The sequence below is a fragment of the Gadus chalcogrammus genome, chromosome 11 (assembly GCF_026213295.1).
Source record: "Gadus chalcogrammus isolate NIFS_2021 chromosome 11, NIFS_Gcha_1.0, whole genome shotgun sequence".
Classification (NCBI taxonomy): domain Eukaryota; kingdom Metazoa; phylum Chordata; class Actinopteri; order Gadiformes; family Gadidae; genus Gadus; species Gadus chalcogrammus.
Genome location: NC_079422.1, coordinates 4,289,332 through 4,314,331, shown reverse-complemented (window position 1 = coordinate 4,314,331; position 25,000 = coordinate 4,289,332). Strand labels below are relative to the sequence as shown.

General features: G+C 45.1%; 2 protein-coding genes across 3 annotated transcripts in view; one reads left to right on the top strand and one right to left on the bottom strand.

Moving 5' to 3' along the window:
* adam22 (ADAM metallopeptidase domain 22) overlaps positions 1–25,000 on the top strand; it is a 59,704-nt gene that overhangs the window by 11,136 nt on the left and 23,568 nt on the right. For both annotated transcript variants that reach the window (XM_056601577.1, XM_056601578.1), the window contains exons 4-9: positions 3,894–3,960; positions 7,906–7,988; positions 12,079–12,142; positions 21,580–21,646; positions 21,946–22,022; positions 23,485–23,559. In XM_056601577.1, coding sequence (XP_056457552.1) covers positions 3,894–3,960; positions 7,906–7,988; positions 12,079–12,142; positions 21,580–21,646; positions 21,946–22,022; positions 23,485–23,559 — 433 coding nt within the window. The remainder of the gene's footprint in view (positions 1–3,893; positions 3,961–7,905; positions 7,989–12,078; positions 12,143–21,579; positions 21,647–21,945; positions 22,023–23,484; positions 23,560–25,000) is intronic.
* On the bottom strand, positions 16,152–21,442 carry cldn12 (claudin 12). Its single transcript, XM_056601582.1, has 3 exons — positions 21,300–21,442; positions 19,946–20,201; positions 16,152–18,745 (listed from the first exon to the last, which is right to left on the bottom strand). Exons 2-3 carry the CDS (start codon positions 20,162–20,164, stop codon positions 17,891–17,893), a joined length of 1,074 nt encoding a protein of 357 aa, XP_056457557.1. The 5' UTR covers positions 20,165–20,201; positions 21,300–21,442; the 3' UTR covers positions 16,152–17,890.

Below are 25,000 nucleotides of genomic sequence, written 5' to 3'. Positions count from 1 at the left end.
AAACACACACTCATACACACACACTCTGGCCGTCCAATCCAACCTTTGTGGGTTCTTTCTTACCCGGGTGCTATAGCAATGTCTTTTGACAGAGTACGTGAAGAGAATATCCCTACACTGGGACAGTTGGTTTATGGGTTTGTATCACACACACACACACACACACACACACACACACACACACACACACACACACACACACACACACACACACACACACACACACACACACACACACACACACACACAGTAACAAAAAGCCCTCCATACCCCCACAGCCTCTAAGCCTCCCCAGACTCAGTCAGAGCCTCTCCAAAGTCCTGTGGAAAAGGCTGGCTCACGGAGGATCACCACACTGCTACGTTGTTTCCCATAGTCCTCACAAACACGCGTGTGTTTGTGCGTGTGCACATGTGTATGCGTATGTGTATGCGTAGAACCATCTAGGCCTGTGCTGTGAACCTCTGTCCTTGAGTGGCTGATGGTATTTTTGGAGGATGTCTGCTAATCCACTCTAGAAAGGCACCTTTCTCTATGTGACTGACAGCTCGATGCCAGCAGACAAGCTAAGCTGTTACCATGGCAATGGTCCAACACTTCTCATTCTGGTACCTTGGGGAAGGAGGAATCTTTTGAAGAAGGGGACAGTTGTGAAAAGCAGCAGTTGAGGGCCATCGTTTGACACACACGATGGGCCCTTGTTCGTTTGCCTTGTGTGAGGCAAACAAATGAGGGGCCGATTGAATAATGGAACCAGGTTAGGCTGATAGAGAATTATATTATTGTAATATTGCACTATATTTTAGAGAGTGAAGTATAGTTATATCATTGTAATATTGCACTATATTCTAGAGAATGAAGTATAGTTCTATTATTGTAATATTCCACTAAATTCTAGAGAATTAAGTATAGTTCTATCATTGTAATATTGCACTATATTATAGAGGATTAAGTTAGTAATATTATTGTAATATTCAACTATATACTAGAGAAGGAAGTATAGTTATATTGTAATATTCCACTATATTCTAGAGAATGAAGTCAAGTTATATTATTGTAATATTCCACTATATTCTAGAGAATGAAGCATGTATGTGTGAGGAATGCTACCAGTATTCCTCTAGATGTCTGCATCTTGTCTATTGACAGTATGTTACTCTCCTCCCACTGGAACCCTTCAAGATAATGTATTAGGCTTTATTCATGTAATGTCTTCAGTGGCCTTCATGACTGGAGCTTGCTTTGTGCTGTTGTGTGTTTGTCTGTGTGTGTGTGAGTGAGATTTATGCTGGGGAAGGGGGATGGGTGACGTGGGAGCACCTTGCTCTCGCAAGGCTGACTTTGCGTCTTTGTCTGTCCAATAAATTATTTAAATCCCGGAACAATTAAAGGCAGAAATCTGTTATCAGCGCCCTCCATTAGACGTCCTGGGGTCTGCCGGCCCGGGTTGCTCCCAGGCAGCAAGAGCAGCGCTGCGTGCAGCCAGATAGAGATCACACACACCCTGGATATTAAACACACACCCTGGTCCGCACAAAGAGCAGCGCTGCATGCAGCCAGAGAGAGATCACACACACCCTGGATCTTACACACACACCCTGGCCAGGACAATGAGCATCTGGTCTTAAATATATATATTGGTTGTTTTTCTTAATCCATTAATGCAGCAAGGACATGTCTCAATAGCCCTGGCTTGGCGGTTTCTGGATGCTTTAGTTTGGAGGTGGTGTTTGTTTGTAGGGGGTCAGACCCAGGTGGAGGAGGCAAAGGGAGTCGAAGGGGGGGGTCCACACTGGGGAGGGTGGGAGGAGAGTGGATGGGTGTGAGCTGGCAGAGGGCGAGGGGCAGAAGGTGAGGCCGGGGGGGGGACGTGTCTAGCACATTGCGGCCGCTCTGTCAGAACAAGAGAGGATGCAGACTGAACCCCTCACTTCAAAGGGGGTTCAGAGGGGAGAGCTGCCCTGGACTCTGGGTCCAACGGTGACAAATACAGATAACACAAGAAACAGATAGATTCTGTCTCATTCTGGGATATTTAAATACCATGTCACCAAAAGCACATAACATGCAGTTGAAAAAGCTGAAATATAATTTTTCTAGAGTAATTATGGTTCCCCCCATCTGCATCTCAGTTGCAAACAGGCCCTTTCCTTTGAAACGTTTTCCAATTAAAAGGAGAATGATCTATTCCATTTAAATTGAGTTCACTCCCTCCTGCTTACGACCCTTTTTTGGTGGGAGCCAGCAGGAGATCAGAGTTATTGATGAGTCTCTGGGCCAGTGTGGTGACTGGCCGGTTCAGGCCCTGCATCCCATCTTGGTTATAGATTTTGTGTGTCGTTCCTTTCATTCTCTGGGGTACTGCCAATGTAATCTCCATATTTATTTATGGTTAAATCGCTATTCAGAGGGGGGATTGGTTTCAAACATCTGTTCGACACTCACAGTGCCACTGAGTTCTCCTTATGAATAGTGAATGTGGATAGGAACCGTTAAAACTGTTGAAACAACAAATAAAATGTTCCCTTTTTTTTCCACATAGACTAAATTAGATATTGACCACGTCGGTTTATTTCTGTTTGAGACAGCAACTCACTGTTTAACGCGAGTGGGTAACTGAAAGTGATCACTTTATACGTGATACAGAATCACATTGTGTGTGTTTGTTTGTGTGTTTGCTTGTAATAATGTCTATGTGTGAGTAGATGTGCGTGCATGTCTCTATGTGTATTGTATGCCTGTGTGTGTGTGAGTGCGAGTGTGTGAGAGTGTGTGCGCGTGCGCGTGTGCGTTGAAAGTAACTCATGCATCTTTGTCTCAAAAAGAGCTTGTGGTGGGCAACTCTGCTGGGGATCCTCGGGTCCAGCTTTGCTGAGGAAGCACACCTAATTTACCCCTTAGTGATGTATCATTGTCATATATTGCTTCCTTGTCTTTTAGTTCTTTATTGGCTTTCATGGCTTTCTTTCTACTCACGTGGTTGTTTTTGTTAATATCATCCCGTCAATATATATCATTATATATCAACACATTGTACCTCAGCCCGTCCAACCCCACACACTCTCTATCTGCATCGGTAGGAGAAACAGATGGGCGTACCTAGCTTACTAGCTGCTGAGCTTCAAGGCTGTCTCTGTTGGATTTGTCAGCCTGTGCACTGGAGGATGTCTTCAGGCTGTATTTATGTAGCTGAGCAAATGCATAGACTGCTCTGTGATAGGGCTGGGACGACGCGTCGACGTAATCGACGACGTCGACGCATAAATTACGTCGACGCGAAAAATGCGCGTCGATTTAAAAAAAAAAGAAAAAAAAAAAAAAGAAAAAAAAAAAAAGATGGGCGGCGCCGGAGCGTAGTTGCAACGCGAGTGGCTCCTCAGACTTTCATAAGTGCAAGGCGCCAAAAAAGGAGATGCCTTTCCATTCTAGCAACACGGCAATTCACCAGCACCTGAAGAGGCGCCACAGAGTCTGCAGATGACCGAGCACCGTAGAATTCTAAGAATGCATTACTTTGCACTTTTATATAGGAATTTAAAGGCAATAAACATGTATTGAAATGTTAAGGAATTCATATTTTATCATTCAGATATGTAAATCAACATGTATAAATTGCTATTAGTCAATTAATGGGGAGATAATCGAGAATCGAATCGAATCGAAATCGAATCGGACTGAAAAAATGAAACGTTAGATGAATCGATGCATCGAAAAAATAATCGCTAGATTAATCGTTTAAAAAATAATCGTTTATCCCAGCCCTACTCTGTGAGTACAGTATGGAATCCAATCCTCCTATTTAACACCATTACCATGTGTGAGAGAGAAACAGGATGTGAACGGAGATGGATGCCTGGCCTAACATCTCCTCTTCTTCTCTCCTCTCTCCCCAGTGATCTCCTGTCTTCAAAGTACGTGGAGAGGCATTTGTCGGAAAATGGAAAAGCAGTCATCACCAAGGTAAGACAACGCCATCTCTTCCGCACTGAATGCACACACTAAAGAAACACATTCAACACACAAACTGAACACACCCCCGGCGTCAGCATATTCACAGCCATAAAGTTAAACAAAAGGTCCAGTGTTCTTTGGACCCAGTGGATGTTTGGGTTGTGCCACAGTAAGTGAAAGGGTGACCCCGTTATTGTCTATGTGGTAGAAGCATATCTAAAGGTAAGCTTTCAGGCAGAAAAAAGTGCTATTTGTCAGGAATGGCAGGTTTGCTGAAGGAGCAGATCTGGTTCATTGGGTGAGTACTGCATGACGAGGTTAAATCACCATCAGGACACCGCAGGGCGTCCACACTCTGCAGGAAGGCAATTCAATACCCGTCGATATTTTTCTATAAATATATATTCTATTCTTATGAAGCGTGAGTAGAGCGCCGTAAAGTCTAAATTACAAAGACACTAAGGTGCATTGACCATAAGAGGTCTCCCCCTGTCACTTCCCATGCCTGACACTGATTCTGGAGGGTGGCAATATGTTTCTGACCCATCATCTAGAGAGAGATTCCTGCAGAATAATTTAAAATAATGATATCCTTTTATAAATCATAGATGTATACAATCTGTTGGGTTGCAGAAAGTTCCTTAGATAGACCTCCACACTGTTACCAGTAGCCAGCAGTAAACCCCCTAGTGTTTCAATGATCTCTTACATCACTAGTCATCAAGTCGTTTGAAAAGCTCATCAGAAGGAAGTCTTAATACAGGTGGAGACGTGACTCAATCCCTTGTAATTTATATAATGTGTTGGCAGAGGTGTGCAGCATTCCACCCTTACATTTCTCCAAGGCCCTCAGGCTCGCACCAGACTGTTCATCCATCTTCCATCCATCTTTCCTCTGCATTTGACCCTATTCAGCCACTCTTGCTCCAAGAGAAACATCTCCGTAATTTTTAACTGGATTTGAACATAGTCTGCTGAATAGCGGACTTTTTGACTGATATGTGTGTAAGACTAAATGGTGTCCACTAAAATCAGCTCGTCTCAACCACTGGTTCTCCAAAAGGTTGTTGTCTCTCCCCCTCCCTTTACATCGGGGATACAAGTCAATGTCGTCTGCTACTAATAAGATAATAGACTCACAGTAACAGGTTATTCAGTGATTGAAGCGGTCTTGAAGAGCGTCAGGATCATGCCAGAGGTGGATCTCAATGGCTTTTGGTGTGACCAGTCTTCCCTCCATTCAAACGTGTCAAAAACTAAACGCATCATATTTTATTTCATCCCCAGCCCCAAGCAAACTGTTATTAAAGTTGATGACAACGAGCTGGTGGACAGTTTTATCATAGTTTTCTGCTGTCCTGTTGTTGTTCTTCCTTACTGTCGGCCGCAGATGTTGTGGTTTTCATGTGGTCATTTGCATCACTTGTGAATTTAAGGTAAAACCCTGCCCGCAAAACGATTTCCCCTTCAGAACAAATGAGATTGAACTTGATCCACATTTACATGTTAATTTTTTTTACTTTCATTGAATTTGAATACGATTCATATAAAATCCCAGGACTTGGAGCCGTGTCAGAGGTCACATGTTTCATTGGCCAGATTAGTGATGGGATTAAAGGATTCGCTCATCTGAGAGGATTAGCCACAAAATAGAATATTTTTTAGGCCTTATGATTCATGGAGTCTCTCTTTATTATATATATATATATATATATATATATATATATATATATATATATATATATATATATAATATGCAGAGTAATGTGTAGTATGCGTGTGGCTGTTAGGAATGTCATGGCCCTGTCTGTCGGTAGGTAGACAGACAGACAGGTGGGCCATCCCATCATTAAACCAGGATGAATAAAGTGATTGGAAGGGTTTTTTACAGGCCTGCTACAGACCCAGACGTTATTTTTTAGTCAGATGATCAGATCATTTAATTTGTTGATGGCTGTATAATTTTAATAGCATTTTAACAACTAGAACAAAAAATGCTTCTAAACAATATGCTGTACTCTACAATATGCTCAGATGATGTGATTTCAGATTATAATCCTTATTTCTACATGAACACGCTAACATGCAAAAGTATGGCCTTGTTTGCACTAAGGAAGTCACACGGACACTGCAGGCGACCAGACTGCCCTACTTTATTTACTTAGCGTCTGACCTCAACTTTAAATTATACTTCAGGGTTTTGCTACCAGATTGTTTTTGATGATTAATTACTCCGAGAACTCAGGCGTTTTTAGATACAGCCATATGCTCAAATGGGCCTGATAAAACTCACATCATGCCCACATACACACACACAGACAGACAGACAGACACACACACACACACACACACACACACACACACACACACACACACACACACACACACACACACACACACACACACACACACACACACACACACACACACACACACACACACACACAGACAGACAAACGGACACACAGACACACAGACACACAGACACACATTGACACACACTGACACACACAAGCGCACATTTTTTTTATGTTTCCTTACCTCAACGAGAAGTGGAGCAGAATGTTTTGGTAGGCAGGACGAGAGATGAGAGACACTTGAATAGTAGAGCACAGCATCACTTATAAATAGCCCTCGCTCTCACTCACCCACTCTGGTTCTTCACTGGGTGTAGCCACTCTGGCTCTTCTACCTGACTGAGCTCTAAGCCTCTAGTCTTCACACTCTGGCTGTCCTGCTCAGTGTTTGTAGCTAATATAACATGAAGCTAAATGTAACATCCTATAGAGCCCTCTGACCTTCCCCTCCTCTGTCTCTGTGTCGGGGACTGTTTGTCTAATTAAAGTCTGTCTATGTCTTAGTCTGAATGTGTTTGTGTTTGTATGTGTATGTGTGTGCGCGTGTCTGTGTGTTTGTGTGTGTGCCTTCTAACTTCCTGACTTTCCGCCTATTTCTCTGTCATCCTGCCTGTCTTTCTCTGCACGTGTGTCTTTCTGTCTGACAGTCTGTGTGTCTGTGTAATTGTCTTTTTGCCTTTCACTCTGTCTGTCTACAGTCTTTGCATCATCTCCCCAGCATTACTGGTGTAGTGTAGTGTAGTGTAGTGTAGTGTAGTGTAGTGTAGTGTAGTGTAGTACTGCATTGTATTGTAGTGTACTGCAGTGTAGTTTAGTGTAGTGTTGTGTTGTATTAGTGTAGTGCAGTATTGTATTGCTTTGTATTGTAGTGCATTCATGGCACAGTGTAGTGTAGTGTAGTGTACTGTTAGTGTAGTGTAGTGTACTGCAGTGTAGTCTGGAGGTCTGGTGGGCAGTGTGTAGAGGTAGAAAAGGATCCAGTGATCAGATGATAAGAGCAGGCGTCCCGTGGGGAGGATAGCTTCCTGGCTAATGGCTGTTAGCCTGCAGGGAGATGGATCTGGATGAGCACTCAGACACTTAAACATCATGCACATCTATACTCACTCTGTCTGCACATTCATCATTGCGTGTGTATGTATGTGTATTCATAGTTGTGTGTATGTGTTTATAAGTGTGTGTGTGTGTGTGTGTGTGTGTGTGTGTGTGTGTGTGTGTGTGTGTGTGTGTGTGTGTGTGTGTGTGTGTGCGTGCGCACACACACTCACATACGAAACCCGAGAGAGATAGACAGAGAAACATTGAGACGTAGCGTGTTGACAAACAACACCCATTCAGGGACATGATTCAACTGAATTTGAGGAAAAAAAGTGGATGTGGATGTTTAACTCTGCATGACTTGCGCTATGTTGTGTTTTAAACAGTGTAATACCAAAGACAAAATAGATATACAGACTATACAGAAAACTATTCATTGCTCTGCTCTCTGGACTCATTGACTTCTCATTGAGCGGTGCTAAAGAGGCTGTGGGTAGCTTTGTATGATGTGTGTGGCAGACGTCTCATTAACCTGCTCTACTGGCGCTTGTGTCTGCAGGGCGGGGAGCATTGCTACTACCAGGGGAAGGTCCGCAACGTTCCAGACTCCTTCGTGGCCCTCTCTACCTGCCATGGACTCCAGTAAGTCTATACCTGTGTGTGTGTGTGTGTGTGTGTGTGTGTGTGTGTGTGTGTGTGTGTGTGTGTGTGTGTGTGTGTGTGTGTGTGTGTGTGGGGGTAAGCGTTAGTTTATTTGTGTGCGTGTTTGTGTGCATGCATGCACTTTGGCCCGTGCATAAGTGAGTTTGGATGTGTGTGTGTCTGTGTTTGAGTGTGGATAGGGTTAGGGTTAGTGGGCTTGCACATTAGTCTGTCTGTGTAAAGGTGATCCTCCATGAGTCCCTGCTCGTCAGTGTGTTTGTGAGTGTGCTTTTTTTTCCACCAGATCTTCTTTCTCCCCACGTCTCACTCCTGAACCTATCTTCCATTTAGCCATTAGGGCCAGTATAATTAGTTTTAGCCAGCCTTCCCTCTATGCATTATACTAGGTCATCACTCCAACACGCCAGCACTGCTCTAAGAGCTGTCCTCAAAACTGAAGCACTCATGTTGTCTCTCTATAATTGACAGATATGGAGATCCTTCTTCTGCTTCCTATAGGTTGAATCAAGGCACACAGTCACACTTGGCTCCCTCTCTCTCTCTAACACGCACCCGTCCTACGCAAACGCACACTCCCTCTCTGAAGTGTTTTCCTGTGGGATGTTGCTGTTTCTCCCGTTAGTATTTTTAGTTTGTGCTCCAAAGAAGCCACTCTCGCTCAGAGAGATGGGTCAGAAACAAGGCCTATCTACAAGGTGTGTGTGTGTGTGTGTGTGTGTGTGTGTGTGTGTGTGTGTGTGGTTGTGTGTGTGTGTGTGTGTGTGTGTGTGTGTGTGTGTGTGTGTGTGTGTGTGTGTGTGTGTGTGTGTGTGTGTGTGTGTGTGTGTGTGCGTCTATGTGAGTAAGATACATACGCTGCTAAGGTAGTAGGATACATCCTGCATGGCTACACACTGGTGTGACGAGAGATGAATGTCGTAAGTCTTAATGCAATAGTGTTCGGCATGGAAAAATCACCAGACATTAGTCAGACATTATAGAGGACACAGAGCCCCCTCAATTCCTCCACACCACTCTAATGGGATCTGCTCAGCCCAATGCTGAGGGGAGAGAGACAGAGAGAGACAGAGAGACAGGCAAGAAGAGCACACGACAGAGAACTAGACAGAGAGAGAGAGAGAGAGAGAGAGAGAGAGAGAGAGAGAGAGAGAGAGAGAGAGAGAGAGAGAGAGAGAGCAATAGAGAAAGAGAGCGAGAGAGAGAGAGTGATGGAGTGTGTTGAGGAAGGTGTAGAGTGTTTTTATTCCAGTATTTCTATAATGCTGAGTCAGGCATCATATACTTCCTGTTATAGCCACACACACACACACACACACACACACACACACACACACACACACACACACACACACACACACACACACACACACACACACACACACACACACACACACACACACACACACACACACACACAAATACACACACCCTACCCATCCTTCCTTCCTTCCATCCATTCCCAATGAAATATTAACAGCCTTAGAAGCTATATTGTACTCAAGTAGTAAATGTATATCAGGGCGTATGGAGGCCAATCCATCATATCGGAAAAATAACCTAAACTGCCTGTAAGGGTAGTTATCAGTGTGATACAATACAGAATATTTAAGCATTTACATTTATAAAAAGTACTACCTGTTTGCCAAGTGCATATTCCCTGGCGAATGGCAAGGAGGTCAAAACATAATGTAAACGTGTGTGTGTGTGTGTGTGTGTGTGTGTGTGTGTGTGTGTGTGTGTGTGTGTGTGTGTGTGTGTGTGTGTGTGTGTGTGTGTGTGTGTGTGTGTGTGTGTGTGTGTGTGTGTGTGTGTACAAACCGTGCCGAGATTTTGGAGCCCTTCCAATCAGGTTTTAAATCACGTCACAGCCCTCAGACAGCCTTGCTGAAAGTAACAAATGACCTGCTCCTCACTCTAGACTCGGGAGAAAATGCCATTTTGATCTTATTAGACCTCAGTGCCGCCTTTGACACTGTCTACCACAACACCCTCTTGTGGCGCCTAGAGCAGTGGGTTGGTATCAGTAGTACAGCTCTTCAATGGTTTTCCTCTTATCTTATCAATTGATCTTTCAGACAGTTCTCCTCACCCTCTGAGGAAAACTGGACCCAGGGGTCCATTTTAGGCCCAATCCTCTTCTGCCTATACATGCTCCCTCTAGGTAATATAATCAGAAAGCATAACATCTCATTTCACTTTTATGCTGATGACTCGCAATTATATCTTCCTCTCAGATCTGCAGACTCGCTCCAGACCCTCCTTGACTGCCTTGAGGAGGTAAAAGTTTGGATGGGAAGTAACTTCCTCCAACTTAACAATGACAAAACGGAAGTCATTATTTTTGGCCCTTCCAAATTTAAAGCCCCTCGCACGGCCAACCTAGGCATTCTCTCCCCCTACGTCAAACCCCACGCCAGAAACCTTGGTGTCATCTCTGACTTTTTGCTTTGACAAGCAAATTTCTGCTGTAGTCAAGAGCAGTTTTTACCAGCTCCGAGTCATTGCTAAAATGAAACCCCATTTATCATTTCACAATGTGGAAAAAGTAATCCACGCACTCATCACATCACGGCTGGATTACTGCAACTCCCTTTACCTAGGACTCCCTCAATCACTCCTCTCTCGGAGCTGTTCCAGAACTCCTTAGCAAGGCTGCTGACTGGATCCAGAAAGCTGGATCATATAACCCCCATCCTAACATCCCTCCACTGGTTGCCCATCCAGCACAGAATTCTTTTAAAAACCCTATTTAAGGTTTTTAAAGCCCTAAATGGTCTGGCCCTGCCCTACATTACAGAGCTCATCCATCACCACTCAGCTCCCAGATCATGTATTATGGGTCTCCTGCACGTTCCACGCACTAGATTAAAACAGAGGGGCGACAGAGGTTTTGCTGTGGCTGCCCCCGCCTTTGAAACAAACTGCTGCCTTAAATTAGAGACGCTCATTCCTTCACCATTTTTTAATCTAGGCTCAAAACACACCTCTTCACCCTTGCCTTTCCTCCCCTTTTATGATATGCTGTTATTTTTTATGTTTTTCATGTACTGTCCATGTATGTGGTATGTGTTCTTATGCTTTTTTTGCACCATGTACGGCACTTTGGCCAGTGAAAATGTGCCTTATAAATAAATTGTACTTACCTACTTATTTACTTTACTACACCGTTACTACACACACACACACACACACACACACACACACACACACACACACACACACACACACACACACACACACACACACACACACACACACACACACACACACACACACACACACACACACACACAAACTTTGGCAGGCATGAAGACCACAGACCTTCAGTGTAAGGTTGAACGAGGTACTGATCTCCAAGGTTTAAGAGTGATTGGTAGATGGCAGAGATAGACTGACCTCTGGGATATTTGTTGCCTTTTGTGTCTTTTTAGACATTTTTCATTCTTTAAATGTGTTGGTGTCTCTGATTATATCCAACTTTATTGGTTGGTTTTCTGAATGTAATTGTATTAGAATCAATTATATATTATCTGTATATTCTGTCAATACACAAACATTAATACCAACAGATCCTTTGAAGGGAGCCACTGCAGGTATCATCAGTTTTGGACACTTAAATCCCTGCATGACCTTTAAGTTGTGTTCTATAGTACAATTCTCAGCGGTTTCATTACTTGACCTTTCCTTCCTACAAAGTCGCATCACATCACAGCTCATGTTGTCCATAACTGCACAAATCATTATTTATGAGTGTCTCTGCCATTAATATATGGTTCTAGTGCCGATAGAACAGAACTACAGCCTCCATCTATTGTCAAGTAGGCTGGTGGTAGATCTGAAACAAAAAATAACTAATAAATATTATAATTTGTAGCAGAAAAAATAATATAATGTAACCTAATGTAATACACAATGGGTATAATAATGACATCTGAACCCTCCTACTTCTTCTCTCTCTCTCTCTCTCTCTCTCTCTCTCTCTCTCTCTCTCTCTCTCTCTCTCTCTCTCCTCTCTCTCTCTCCCTCTCTCTCTCTCTCTCTCTCTCTCTCTCTCTCTCTCTCTCTCCAGTGGTATGTTCTTTGATGGGAATCACACCTACATGATTGAGCCCGGAGGACAGAGCAGCACCAGTGTAAGTACTCTTGAACTCAGCTCAAAGGCCGTACCATAATACATTCTCTCTTACTCCCCCCCAACACGCACACACCACTGGAAACCCTCTTAGTAGTCCTATTTTGGACTCCTGGTCGTTCCATCCATCTGTGTTTGCCCCTCACTCTGTCACACCCCAACGGTTCACATGTGAAGTCCCGAGCGGAAGCAGTGCTCACCGAGGGGAGGTACAGAGGTGTTGTTCAAACCAACCCAGTCAACGTAAACATCACCGCTTGTTTACACTCAGGTGTTTTTTCTTTCCACTCGTGGAGCAAAGAGACCTGATGCCGAGATTAATTTAGAGGACTTACGAGGGAGAGATGAATGGATGCATTGCGAGAGAGAGAGAGAGAGAGAGAGAGAGAGAGAGAGAGAGAGAGAGAGAGAGAGAGAGAGAGAGAGAGAGAGAGAGAGGAGAGAGAGAGAGAGAGGATGAGAGTGTCACCTGCATGTGTGCAGGCTCTTATCTACGCTCTCATTAAAACGTCAAGGAGGTACCATGAGAATGACGGATGGGAGAGGGGTCTGAGTGTGTGTCTTTGTGTTTGTGTGTATGTGTACGTGTGCACGCACACGTCACATGCCGTCCTGTTAACAGCAGGATTGGAGCACAGAGCCACCAGAGCAGCGGGATGGAAGGAGATGTGAAGAACCGATGCATGAGTTGACGGTGGTAATGGGTGGTTGGGGGCAGGGGGAGGGATTGAGGAGACGGGGGGCAGATACATGGAGGTGATGGTGTTAACGGGAGGGTGGGGGCAGGGGGGGAGGAGAGGGGGGGGCAGATACATGGATGTGACGGTGTTAACGGAAGGGTGGGGGCATGGGGGGGGGGGGGGGGGAGATGAGGAGCAGATAATGAGGTGATGTGTACGGCAGGTGGGAGAAGGGAGGGATGGAGGACATGTGAGAGCAACTGGAGGAGGAGCAGCTTCCATGATGGTGACCTCAGGAGGTTACGCAGAGAGGAGATCGCGTTTCGTAGAGCACATTGGCTGTAATGTCTCTTCTAAGTGAAGCCATTAGCCATTCGATATTAACAGCACCCTTGATGGTAGCATACTGTCTAATCAATTATTTTTCTATAATGCAGGGTATATATATATATGTTCTCCGGGTTAACAATAGTTTTATTCTGGGTTGGGTTTTGGATGTTTAATTTGGCATGAAGAAAAGACAGTATTAAAGTGGGATACTCTGAGAAGGGACTGGATATGTTGTTTGGCCCAAGCCCCACAACCCCATCCTCCACTGTTTCTGCTGCTCTACTGAGAGCCTGGGTTTGATTATCAAAGGGATTGAGAGACAGAATTGTTTAATCATGACAGACAGACAGACAGAACGATCAGATCAGACCAGACCAGGACAGCCATCACCAGAACAGACAGACAGACAGACATGACAGACAGACAGACAGACAGACAGACAGACAGACAGACAGACAGAGACAGACAGACAGACAGACAGACAGACAGACAGACAGACAGAACAGAACCGGACAGACACGTGACAGACAGACAGACGACAGACAGACAGACAGACAGACACTATACCCACAGAAAAGCATGGGCTGAAGTAATTGATTAAATTGGAGCAGATGCTATGCTGAGCATCATTCTCTAATCATGGTTGTGTACCTTGGGGAAGCAGACTAGTATATGACTGTGTGGTCAGGCACCATTACGCATGTGTTGGCTTGTGGTTTGTTAGATGGGAGATATGCCTGGCTCAGTGACAACGCCATTTTGCGAAATATTCTCTCCCTCATGGGTCCCACTTTCTTGGGTGCTCCTGTCAGAGTGACGGTACTGACCTGCTAAGACCTGATAGTCCATCCTGATCCTCTTTCTCTCTACTCCCTTCAACACACACACACACACACACACACACAACCACACACACACACACCACACACACACAACCCCACACACACACACACACACACACACACACACACACACACACACACACACACACACACACACACACCAAAGCTCTGACTTTCTCCTTAATTGACAGGCTGGTTGTTTTGCAGTTTATCCAAGGAGATATCTCAAACAGACACACAGAATTCTTTCAATAAAGCATCAAATACTCTCACTCACTCACTCACTCACTCACTCACTCACTCACTCACTCACTCACTCACTCACTCACTCACACTCACTCACTCACTCACTCACTCACTCACTCACTCACTCACTCACTCACTCACTCACTCACTCACTCACTCACTCACTCACTCACTCACTCACTCTCACACTCACTCACACACTCACACATGTATTTACAATCTCATACTTTTGCCAAAAAAAAAATAGTTTTTGAAGTGTACTCCTCAAGTGCGATCTCTATCCAGCCAATGTTTGCTGAGGGAAAAACAGATAACTCATAGTGGACACTGGTCTAACAACACAGCATACACCTGCCCTTCAGTCTCTAGAAGGTGTGATGCTCCAGGCCCATGATATATTGATTGCATGTTTGAGACAAAGAGAGAGCAAAACGGGCGGGAGACGGAGTGGGGGGCCTCACTCCTGTGGGCCATATGGACGATCCATCTGCACTGCTTCCACCGGGACGGGCAGAAAGTTGTTGTCAACATTAGCATGTCTCTCTCAAAACATGCTTTCATCATGCTTTAGATGCAGTTAAAGGACGTTTTATAATAAAAGTGAACACTTAACAAAACGCACTTAGCAAACACTTTTTGTCGATGTGCAAATCAGAGTGATTCAATCGGACACGTCTATCTTAAGAGAAGAGAGTACTTGTAGTTCTTTGACTTGTAGTTCTCGAGTTAGCTTTGCTTGGGTTGCCTGCTGCAGGGATGTCATCCTGGTGGTTTCGTGGTGGCCAACCGGGCGCCCACCCGTCGGCGCCAACCGGGCGCTCGTCACCTGTGCGTGAGCATACCAAGGCTGGGCCTGTGTGTGTCTAGGTGCAGCAGTTACAGCAAGAGTGATGCTGCATGATGCTGACTTGCATTATGCAGAGTACACCATATGTTTCCCTCTGTCTCTAGTCCCGCCACCCACCGCTACCTGCCTGCCCCCAGCAGGTTCCCTAACCCGGCTGACTCCCCCCTCCCCCTCCTCCCAGCCTAACATTAGCTCTCCATCTAGCAAAGACTAGCATTTGATTGACAACATACAACACCTCCCATTCTCTGTGGGCTTTCCTGCTGTGTGTGTGTGTGTGTGTGTGTGTGTGTGTGTGTGTGTGTGTTGGTGGTGTGTGTGTGTGTGTGTGTGTGTGTGTGTGTGTGTGTGTGTGTGTGTTGGTAGGTGTGTGTGTGTGTTGGTAGGTGTGTGTGTGTGAGCGTTTGTGTGCGCACATGCAGCACATGCAGCACAAGCCCAGAGGCTGGCGTCTGGTCAGTTGTGGTCCATCAAGGCCGAGATGAGTGCACTGGCAGGCGTTGTGGGGGTGGAGGTGGAGGTGGACGGAGTGACGGAGGGGGCGGGAGGTCATAGGGTTGAGACGGCAGGCGTTGTGGGGGATGGGGGTTGATGTGGGGGGAGTGATGGAGGGGGAGGGAGGGCAGAGGGTTGAGATGGCCTACACGAGAAGCGGAACGGGGGCTTGGCTCTCCGTCGCGGAGGGCGCTGGAAGCGGGATGTGGTTTGGTGACAAGGGGGCGAGTGGTTGGGGAGGGGCTTTCTTTTCCTGGGTTTGACAGCGGGGGTAAGGAAGGGAAGAGGGGGGATGGGGGGAAAAGGGGAGGCTTAAGTGGCTGGGTAGAGACGGGGGGGTTCCCTGTGGTCCTCAGCCACCAAAACAAAGCCCGACTCATTCATGCAGACAGATGAAGTAAGAGGGAGGGAGACGCAGAGGCCAGGGAGAGATGGAGGAGAAGAGAAACGCAAAATGAAAGCGGCACTACACCTCCCAATTTTAATTTCATGAGTTGGCCGTCTGTGCATCTGACGAACCATCTCCCATGGCAACAGAGTCCCCGCCCCCTTCCTTTGTACTGAGACATGCTTAGAGCCATCTGGGTTAGGATCTTCAAACCCGTGAGTGTGTATGTGTTGGGTTGTTCATGTTGTGCGTGCATACAAATGGAGAAAGACATGGATGAACATCACTGGAAGTCCATTTAATAAGTAGTGTTTGTTCTCATATTTGAAAAGGGTCCTATGTTAATATTGTAGGGAATATATCACTTATTTAATTATTACCCTCCAAGTACCTTAAAAAGCAGTTTATTCTATTTGAAATCCATCCAAAACTATAAAAAAAGATTGCCTGTTAATGTTTTATAAAGTGATATATTATATTACTTTACTACAGGAGACTGAGACTATGGATCTAACAGCACACAACGCATTAGGTATTCAGTTATTTTAACTTGTTCAGCCAAACCCTGAATCTCAGAAAAAAACACTGGAGAGATGGAGAGACTGGTTGTTTGGATCAAAGGCAGCTTTCGGAAACAAAAAGGTTTTGCAACTCTTCAGTGTTTTTGGTTGTGATGCCAAGTGCGTACCCTAAAAATAAAGATAAAAGTTGTAATATAGTCCATATAATCAGAATGAATACAACTAATTATTTGAAACAGCCTACTGCTGTCTCAAATAATTGGCAGACCCTTTCTTAATGCTACCGCTATGAAAGACACGCAAAGCCTGCAAACTACACTTGAGAAAGAAGAGTTGGCTTCACTGTCCAAACGGTTGGTCAGTGCAATATGAAAATAAACCTTTGTTCTATCAACAGATCTCTACAGATGGTTTTATATCAGATCACCATCAGGGGATGATTGAACGTCTAGTGCCAGGGGTTTGTGTCAACCTGTTAGAAGCATTGGGGCCAGTTCCCAGATAATCAAATGGTTTGAAAAGTTTTGTCTCTTTCAGAATCAATGTAAAAGTGAAGCTGACCAGCTGAACTCATTCACCCTCAACAGTTCAGTATCGTGTGGCGCAGTCAAAAAAGTTATTAATCTTCAGACAATTCAATTGACTTTAATTAATCAAGACATTAGTTATCGGTATGAAAGAACAGCAGATTTGTTAGCAAAGACATAAACCAATTGCTGGTATGGCTTTCTATTAGTGATTTTTGACCACCGTAATGGCATTAATAGGAAACAATGACATGTAACTGATACTTACACAGTCTTACACAGGGATCCTAACATAAGGCACCGCTTTAGTGTTGGTATGTGCATTCTTTGCTATGTTATACTAGAAAGAAAACTATAACTCCACAGTCAACAACATATAGTGATCCATCAAATCCACATCCGCATCTTTAGTACATTGTGAGTAAAACTAAAATGTTATTTTAGACATGATCAAGACAATGATATGATCTTTAGCAGGTCATCCTTCAGAAGTCACTCAGGAAAGTCGTTCTTCACTTGGCCATTTTAAGGGGGAAAAAGTTACAGTAGTGCTACAGGCGCAATAGAAAGTACAAAAATGACAGTTACTGTATAAACATCATCATAAAAAATAAAAAAGGTTTTACAAAAGTAAAAGAAAAGGCCACTGTTAGAGCTAGTGAACCTACGACCCTAACCTGTACAAGACCCAAGCTGCGCCTTCCTTCAAATGGTACCCCAGCCTGAGACCGGGCTCCGTCCCGGGGACACAATGACCTTCATCACTTGGTGGAAGCTTTTACACAGCTCTTCAGCTCCCATCCATAATGCATCAACATTGAAATTTCTATATACAATTGGAGTGGCAGCATGTCTTCTTCAATGTTTATTTTTTTAGTGTGACAGAACAGGAATGTCAATCTCTATGGCGGACATCCTGGAGCGTGAGGAGTACCGCTGGCCTGCGTGGCTGGAGGGGGCGTAGCCCTGAGAGGGGGCGTAGCCCTGGGAGGGGGCGTAGCCCTGGGAGGGGGCGTAGCTCTGAGACGCCGCGTAGCTCTGTGCGGGGGCGTAGCTGTAGGCCTGGGCGCCGCCCACCTCGGACCCATAAGCGTCTGGGGGGGACATCTGGGTCATGTAGACCTGGGGCGGGACAGGGCCAGGGACCGCCACCCCCTGCGCGTAGCCCTGCGACCCTGGTGCGTACGGCTGGCCGTCCATCACGGCAGGCATGTAGGTGTGAGGGGGGAATGCCTGGGGCCCGTAGACGGGCGAGGGGGGGTAGCCGTTTGCAGTGAGGGCCTGAAGTGAGAGGGAGTTGGGCACCGACGGCAGCGGCAGCCAGAAGGGCGAGGGCAGCTTCTTACACATGCAGTACCACATGAACATCATCAGGGAGGCCAGCATCAGTCCGCCGGAGCAGCCGATGGCGACGTACACGGCAAAGCCGTCGGTGAAGATGTTCTCGTAGCGCCGGTTCATCTCCTTGGTGCGGAACAGGAACCACACCGAGGGCGCCATGGCGACGGCTCCGCCCAGGAAGAGGAACAGCCCAGCCACCAGGTGGCAGCCGGGGCTGTTGACCAAGCAGCGGGCCGTCTTGATGTCCGGCTCCGGCTTGTCCGAGCAGCAGCAGGTCTTGCAGAGCCCGCCCATACTCAGCAGCAGGGCCATGGTGCCGAACAGCAGGCCCATGGGCAGGCCGAACTGCAGGAGCCTCAGGTCCAGCTGGTCCACCTTAGAGTACCACTGGAAAACACACAGGACACACCGCTCAGTACTGTCCGGACCACTATGCAGATGTCCGGACCGCTGTCGCTCACCAGCTTCTGCAAAAGACTCACCTGTTCAGAGTTCACCTAGCCTCTGCATAGCCACCCTGTCCCACCCCTCCTACTTATTGTATGTTGTACGTTCCTGGCACTTAATGTACGCACTCATTGTATGTCGTACTTAGTTATAGTGCTTAGTTGTGTAGCACGTTACCCAAGCTATCTTTGCTGTATACAGGGAATGGGTTAACCTAACGATTGTAAGTGATTTGCACTTGGTTCTATGAACATCAGTGTTTCCCCTACCATTGTTCAGGCCTGGCGGGCCGCCAGGCCAACGAGCGCCCCCGCCAGGCCAACAACCGGCCAAAAAAAAGAAAAAAAATGAAAAAGAGAAAAAAATTATTTTAATTTATAATTTATTTTATAAAAATCTATTTATTTTTTATTTGTATTATTATTATTAGCCATAATATCATAACCATCCAAGCTCACCACCAGCTATCTCGATATGTATTGGTGCTTTATGCTCCTGTACATGAAATTAGTTTATATTAAATCAACTTTGTTTTTAGAAAAACACTGTTTATTCTCCGGCAGAAGAACTATACCACGAACCGATCGCGTAAATGCGACGTCTGATTGGTTCAGCCCACCGTTACCATGGACATTTTTACCGCCCCCGCGAAACACTAGCCTCGTTCTTTATATGTCCATAACTTAACCAACTTCTGATGGCTAAGCAAGTGTTTTATATGGAAATAACCAACAAATACTCTAGCATCCCGTGAAAAATGTATAACAAATCACACTATCAGCTCTTACCACCGGGCCTAAAAAAATTCTAGGGGAAACACTGAACATCCTTACTGTAACTTACCTTACGGTATATTGTTTCACTTTCTTCTGACAAATGTACTTATGCAAGTCGCTTTGGATAAAATCGTCTGCTCAATGTCCTATATTTAAATGACAACTAGCAGCCAGTCAGTCCAAAGAGAGTGAACATGGAATTCGGATACATGTCATTGAGGAGCAGGTAGGGGTTCTGCATCTTGGTCAAGAATGCTTCAGGTCGTTTGGGGATATTGAGGATCGAACCGAGCATGCGGAAAGGACTTGTTAACTATTACACAGCTTTGAGATGTGAGGTTTTAAGGGAGGTGTTTCTCCATACCTCTGAGTCATAGAAGTAACAGCCCGAGTAGCCGTCCTGCTTCACACACTTGGCCCACAGTCCGTCGTACACACTGACATTCTTGGCGTTGCGGTTGAAGGTGACAAGCCTGGTGACGCGCCACTGAGGGATTAGGGCCGCGATGGCCATCCCAACCACTGACACCAAGGCCAGGATGAAGGAGAAGGCATTGGTGGCATGGATGTCCCGGCACGACATGGTCAACTCAGACAGGCGATTAGGTCACCGCAAATCACTGTTGTTCATGTGGAGGAGAGAGGCACAATGAGAGAAGTTATAGTTAGAACAAGAGAACACCGGTGCGAAATACGACAGATTACCAATCCAGAGAAATATCCTTCTGAAGTAGAAAATGTGTGAGAAACATTTTTAAACCAATATTCACGTTCCAAAAAGGGGAGCAGATTAAACATTACAGCTAAATAAAAAATATTTACACCCAACAGGTTTCTTGAAATGCTCTCATTAACTGAAGTTGGCCAACTCTGCCACACACTGACCTGGCTATGGGCAGCACCCCTATCAGTATAGTCACTAAAGCATAGTTGACCCACTATCTACTCTCCAACGGGAACAATGCTCTTCCTTTATGGGGGATCCAGGAGAAAGAACCACTATGTTTGGCCATGACACAACTCAATGGTCTAAACTAAGTACATTACGCTGCACACACAAACAATACTATTGATTTACCAACCCGAAGGGGTGAAATCTTCGGCCATTACCACAATGGAGACGGTGTCGCTCCTGTCAACCATGTACATCGATCCAGTAACTCTGGGGTTTGAGTGTGGATACTTGACACTACACCTCAGTACTTATTATATCTTATTACCACCGTCTTAGTTTCTCTTATTATTACTAACTTTATTATTATTTATTATTGTGATCTATGCTTCTACCTATTTTTTACATGTTTTAATTTGTACTTATCTTTATTTACTCTATCTTGTATTGTTGCTGCTATGTGGCTGTTGAGGAACGAAGCCTAATAATTGTACTTTTATGTACAATAAGATGTAATCAAAGTAACTCTGATTCTGATAATGTTCAGACACTTCCTGTCCGCACAGCAACAGAGCAGACGTAATGTCGGGTCTCCACATTTCCTGAGATTAGAAATCGATCATTACCAAAGCCTCTGTGATCCAAATGCTTTATTCACCCAACATAGTGATCTTGTTGAAGTCTCAGGTCGGGCTGTTGTGGTACAACAAGCTAATGCTAACGTTGACTAGCCCAACCTGATGATGTGCGAACTCCAGTTAATACACTGACGCCCTGACCGAGTGATCACCACACAAGTCACACAAATACTTGGAAGATACATTACCTTTGCGTTTCAACGATTCAAATTACTTTAGCAAGAACCTGGATTCATTTTTGCTCGTTTTTCATGAGCGAAGAAACGAACGAAGCCTCCGTAGCCCGCAGAGACCCGCAGCGACACACGGGATGTGGACGGTGGAGCCCTGGCCTGCCATGTGCGCAGGCGCGGGGGTGTTGAACATATTTTTGTTAGTAAAATGTGATTTGGATAATTATTGTTTCCACGTGTACGACTGTACATTATTAATGAATGGTTGCTTCTACATATTTATGTTTCTTTTAAGGGAGATGTACAAATCCACTTGATCTACAAATCTGCTGGACAGGAGGGACTGGTTGATCTCCTCAATGGTGAGATGGGAAACAATAAGTATACGTTACCTAATGCATTAGTTAACTTAGCTTTATCCACAGCGAGTTTTGCCATTAGTCAGTGAACCCTTCCCAATAGGATGCTCAATAAGCAAGGTATTTAGATAAATAAAAACAATACTATTAATTAACCAAACCAAATGAATAATACCTAGGCTACTAATAAATATATTGTGGAAAATAACTAAAAACATCCAAATAAAATAAAATAGAAAATAATAAAGGTCAGCAGATTATTATACGTTAAAATATATCAAAGATTGTCCCTTGTTTTCTAGGTGATCTTCCAGAGCCCCCCTTTCCCAGTCCTCCGTTTCCAGGGTCCAGGACTGGACAAAGAAGAAGGAAGAGACAGGTATAGCACCAAGTGTGTGTGTGTGTGTGTGTGTGTGTGTGTGTGTGTGTGTGTGTGTGTGTGTGTTGTGTGTGTGTGTGTGTGTGTGTGTGTGTGTGTGAGAGTGAGAGAGTGCGTTATTCCTGTATGAGTGTGTGTGTGTGTGTGTGTGTGTGTGTTGAATAAAGAGACAGGGAAAAGAGGCAGATGAAGTATAATTATGGTGTGCATGCTATTTGCCTCAAAGTTAATTATTCTCTTTCCCGCCTTTATGCGCACTGTTAATTGAGTGCTCTAAAAACCACGGAGGCTAGCTTCACCTCTGCCACCTCCCAAAGAAACACTTCCAGTATTCCCCTTGCATACGGAGGGACATCAAATATCGACAACTTGAGTGAAGGCTTTGGTTCTAAGGGGCATAGCCAGACTACAGGGGGAGCGTTAGGAGACTTAGATTCTCAGGGACATTGCTTTAGGACACTTTGGTTCTCAGGGACAAAGCATTAGGACACCTTGGTTCTAAGGGACATAGCGTTAGGACACTTTGGTTCTAAGGGACATAGCGTTAGGAGACTTTGGTTCTAAGGGACATAACGTTAGGAGACTTTGGTTCTCAGGGTTCTAAGGGACATAGCGTTAGGACACCTTGGTTCTCAGCCGTAGAACCAAAGTTACCTAACGCTATGTCCCTTAGAATCTAAGGGACATAGCGTTAAGACACTTTGGTTCTGAAGGACATAGCTTTAGGACACTTTGGTTCTCAGGGACATAGCGTTAGGACACTTTGGTTCTCAGGGTTCTAAGGGACATAGCGTTAGGAGACTTTGGTTCTGAAGGACATAGCGTTAGGACACTTTGGTTCTAAGGGACATAGTGTTAGGACACTTTGGTTCTAAGGGACATAGCGTTTGGACCCTTTGGTTCTAAGGGACATAGCGATTGGACCCTTTGGTTCTAAGGGACATAGCGTTAGGAGACTTTGGTTCTAAGGGACATAGCGTTTGGACCCTTTGGTTCTAAGGGACATAGCGTTTGGACCCTTTGGTTCTAAGGGACATAGCGATTGGACCCTTTGGTTCTAAGGGCGTTAGGAGACTTTGGTTCTAAGGGACATAGCGATTGGACCCTTTGGTTCTAAGGGACATAGCGATTGGACCCTTTGGTTCTAAGGGACATAGCGTTAGGAGACTTTGGTTCTAAGGGACATAGCGTTTGGAGCCTTTGGTTCTAAAGGACATAGCGTTAGGAGACTTTGGTTCGAAGGGACATGGCCAGGATACAGGATAGAATTAGGACACTTTGGTTCTGTGAATCTACTTTCTAATCCCCTGTCTATAAGGTTGGTCTGTGACGTTTTAGGCACAAATGTGTCATTTGAAGATATTTTTACTGTCATCTGCAATATCCGCAAGGGAATCTGTCTGCCTTCATGTGTTATTCATGATGTGTCTTTAAGCTCATGGACTGGTCTGTGTGCTTCTAGGCCCCTCGTGAGCAGCGCAGTGTGGAAGAGGAGACCAAATACATTGAGTTGATGGTGATTAATGACCATCTCATGGTAAGTATTCTTGTTCATATCATGTACAGAAAGTTACAATAGTATTTCCGTGTTTTTCAGCTGTAAGTTATGTACATATGACATCATCAATACAGTAGTCTCCTCTCATATGGATGATGCCATGGTCAAGGGACTCAGTATGATGTGTGACATGGTTAATGAAACATTCTTGAAATGTTAAAGGTCCATGACATGAAAAAATCTCACTTTATGAGGTTTGCTAACATAAATATGAGTTCCCCTAGCCTGCCTATGGTCCCCCAGTGGCTAAAACTTGCGTTTGGTGTAAAACGAGCAGTAGCTGTTCTGCCCGCTTTGAAAAAACGGATGCTCAAGCGCGCTGATTTGGAATGTCTTTATTTATGTCGTCATAAAGCATCTAAGCTCCTCCCCTTACTCTGCCTGGCCCGCCCAGAGACGTTGGCCCGCCAATGAGATACGTGCGAGCGCCACATGTGTGTTTGGGGATACACACACTGTACCTTAAGTGTTTCTTGTCGGTTCTTTGACGTCTCTTGTATTTCCACAACGAGACTGTCATGGAGGTTATCTGAGCCATGGTTGAGAAGGAATTGGGGGAAAGGAACTTTGGCTTTGACTCGCTGAGTACACTGAACTTCGACATTGCCGCCGGTTTGCCGGAGGAGGCCCCATCGCCCGGCCAGTGGGCAGCGGCAGCAGGCAGCGAGCGGTTCAGTGTACTTCAGAATGATGTGCAAGTGGAAGAACCAGAGACGTCGCAGAACCTGACAAAGTCGTTTGTGATTCATAATATCGTCTGGAGGTGCACACAGCTTTTGGCCGTGATAATATGTATTATATATGATATAGATATCTATGTATTGTATGATATTATTTACATATAGAGCTCCAGGACTGTAACGCAAGTGTTGTACACTTCCTTTTTATTTGGATAACCGTTCTGCTTTTGGTGTTATGGCACATAACACGTCGGACTCTCGTCTCTGGTATTTCTACAAAGAGACTCGTAGTGGGGGTTATCTCAGCCAAGGTTGAGAATGAATTGGGGGGAAGGAACTTTGGCTTTGACTCCCTCAAGAACATGAACCACGACATGGAGGAGAAAGGGATTGTTGGCGGCGAATGTCTCCCGCTTGAGCCCCGCTGAGGGACCACCGCCGGGGGCGGAGGTGCCTAAGCGCTGCCCGGCAACAATCCCTTTCTCCTCCTTGTCGCGGTTCAGTCTACTTCACATTGATGGACGTGGAAGAACCAGGAACGTCGGAGAACTCAACGCGGTCGTTTGAGATTCATAATATCGGCTCACACAGCTTTTGGCCGTGATAATATATATTATATGATATAGATATCTATGTAGGCTATATGATAATATTAGATATAGAGCTCCAGGACTCCTGTGTGTTCTAGAATATTTACAGAACACGGCTAATGGCTGTGTGCGCCTCGCCATTGCGATACA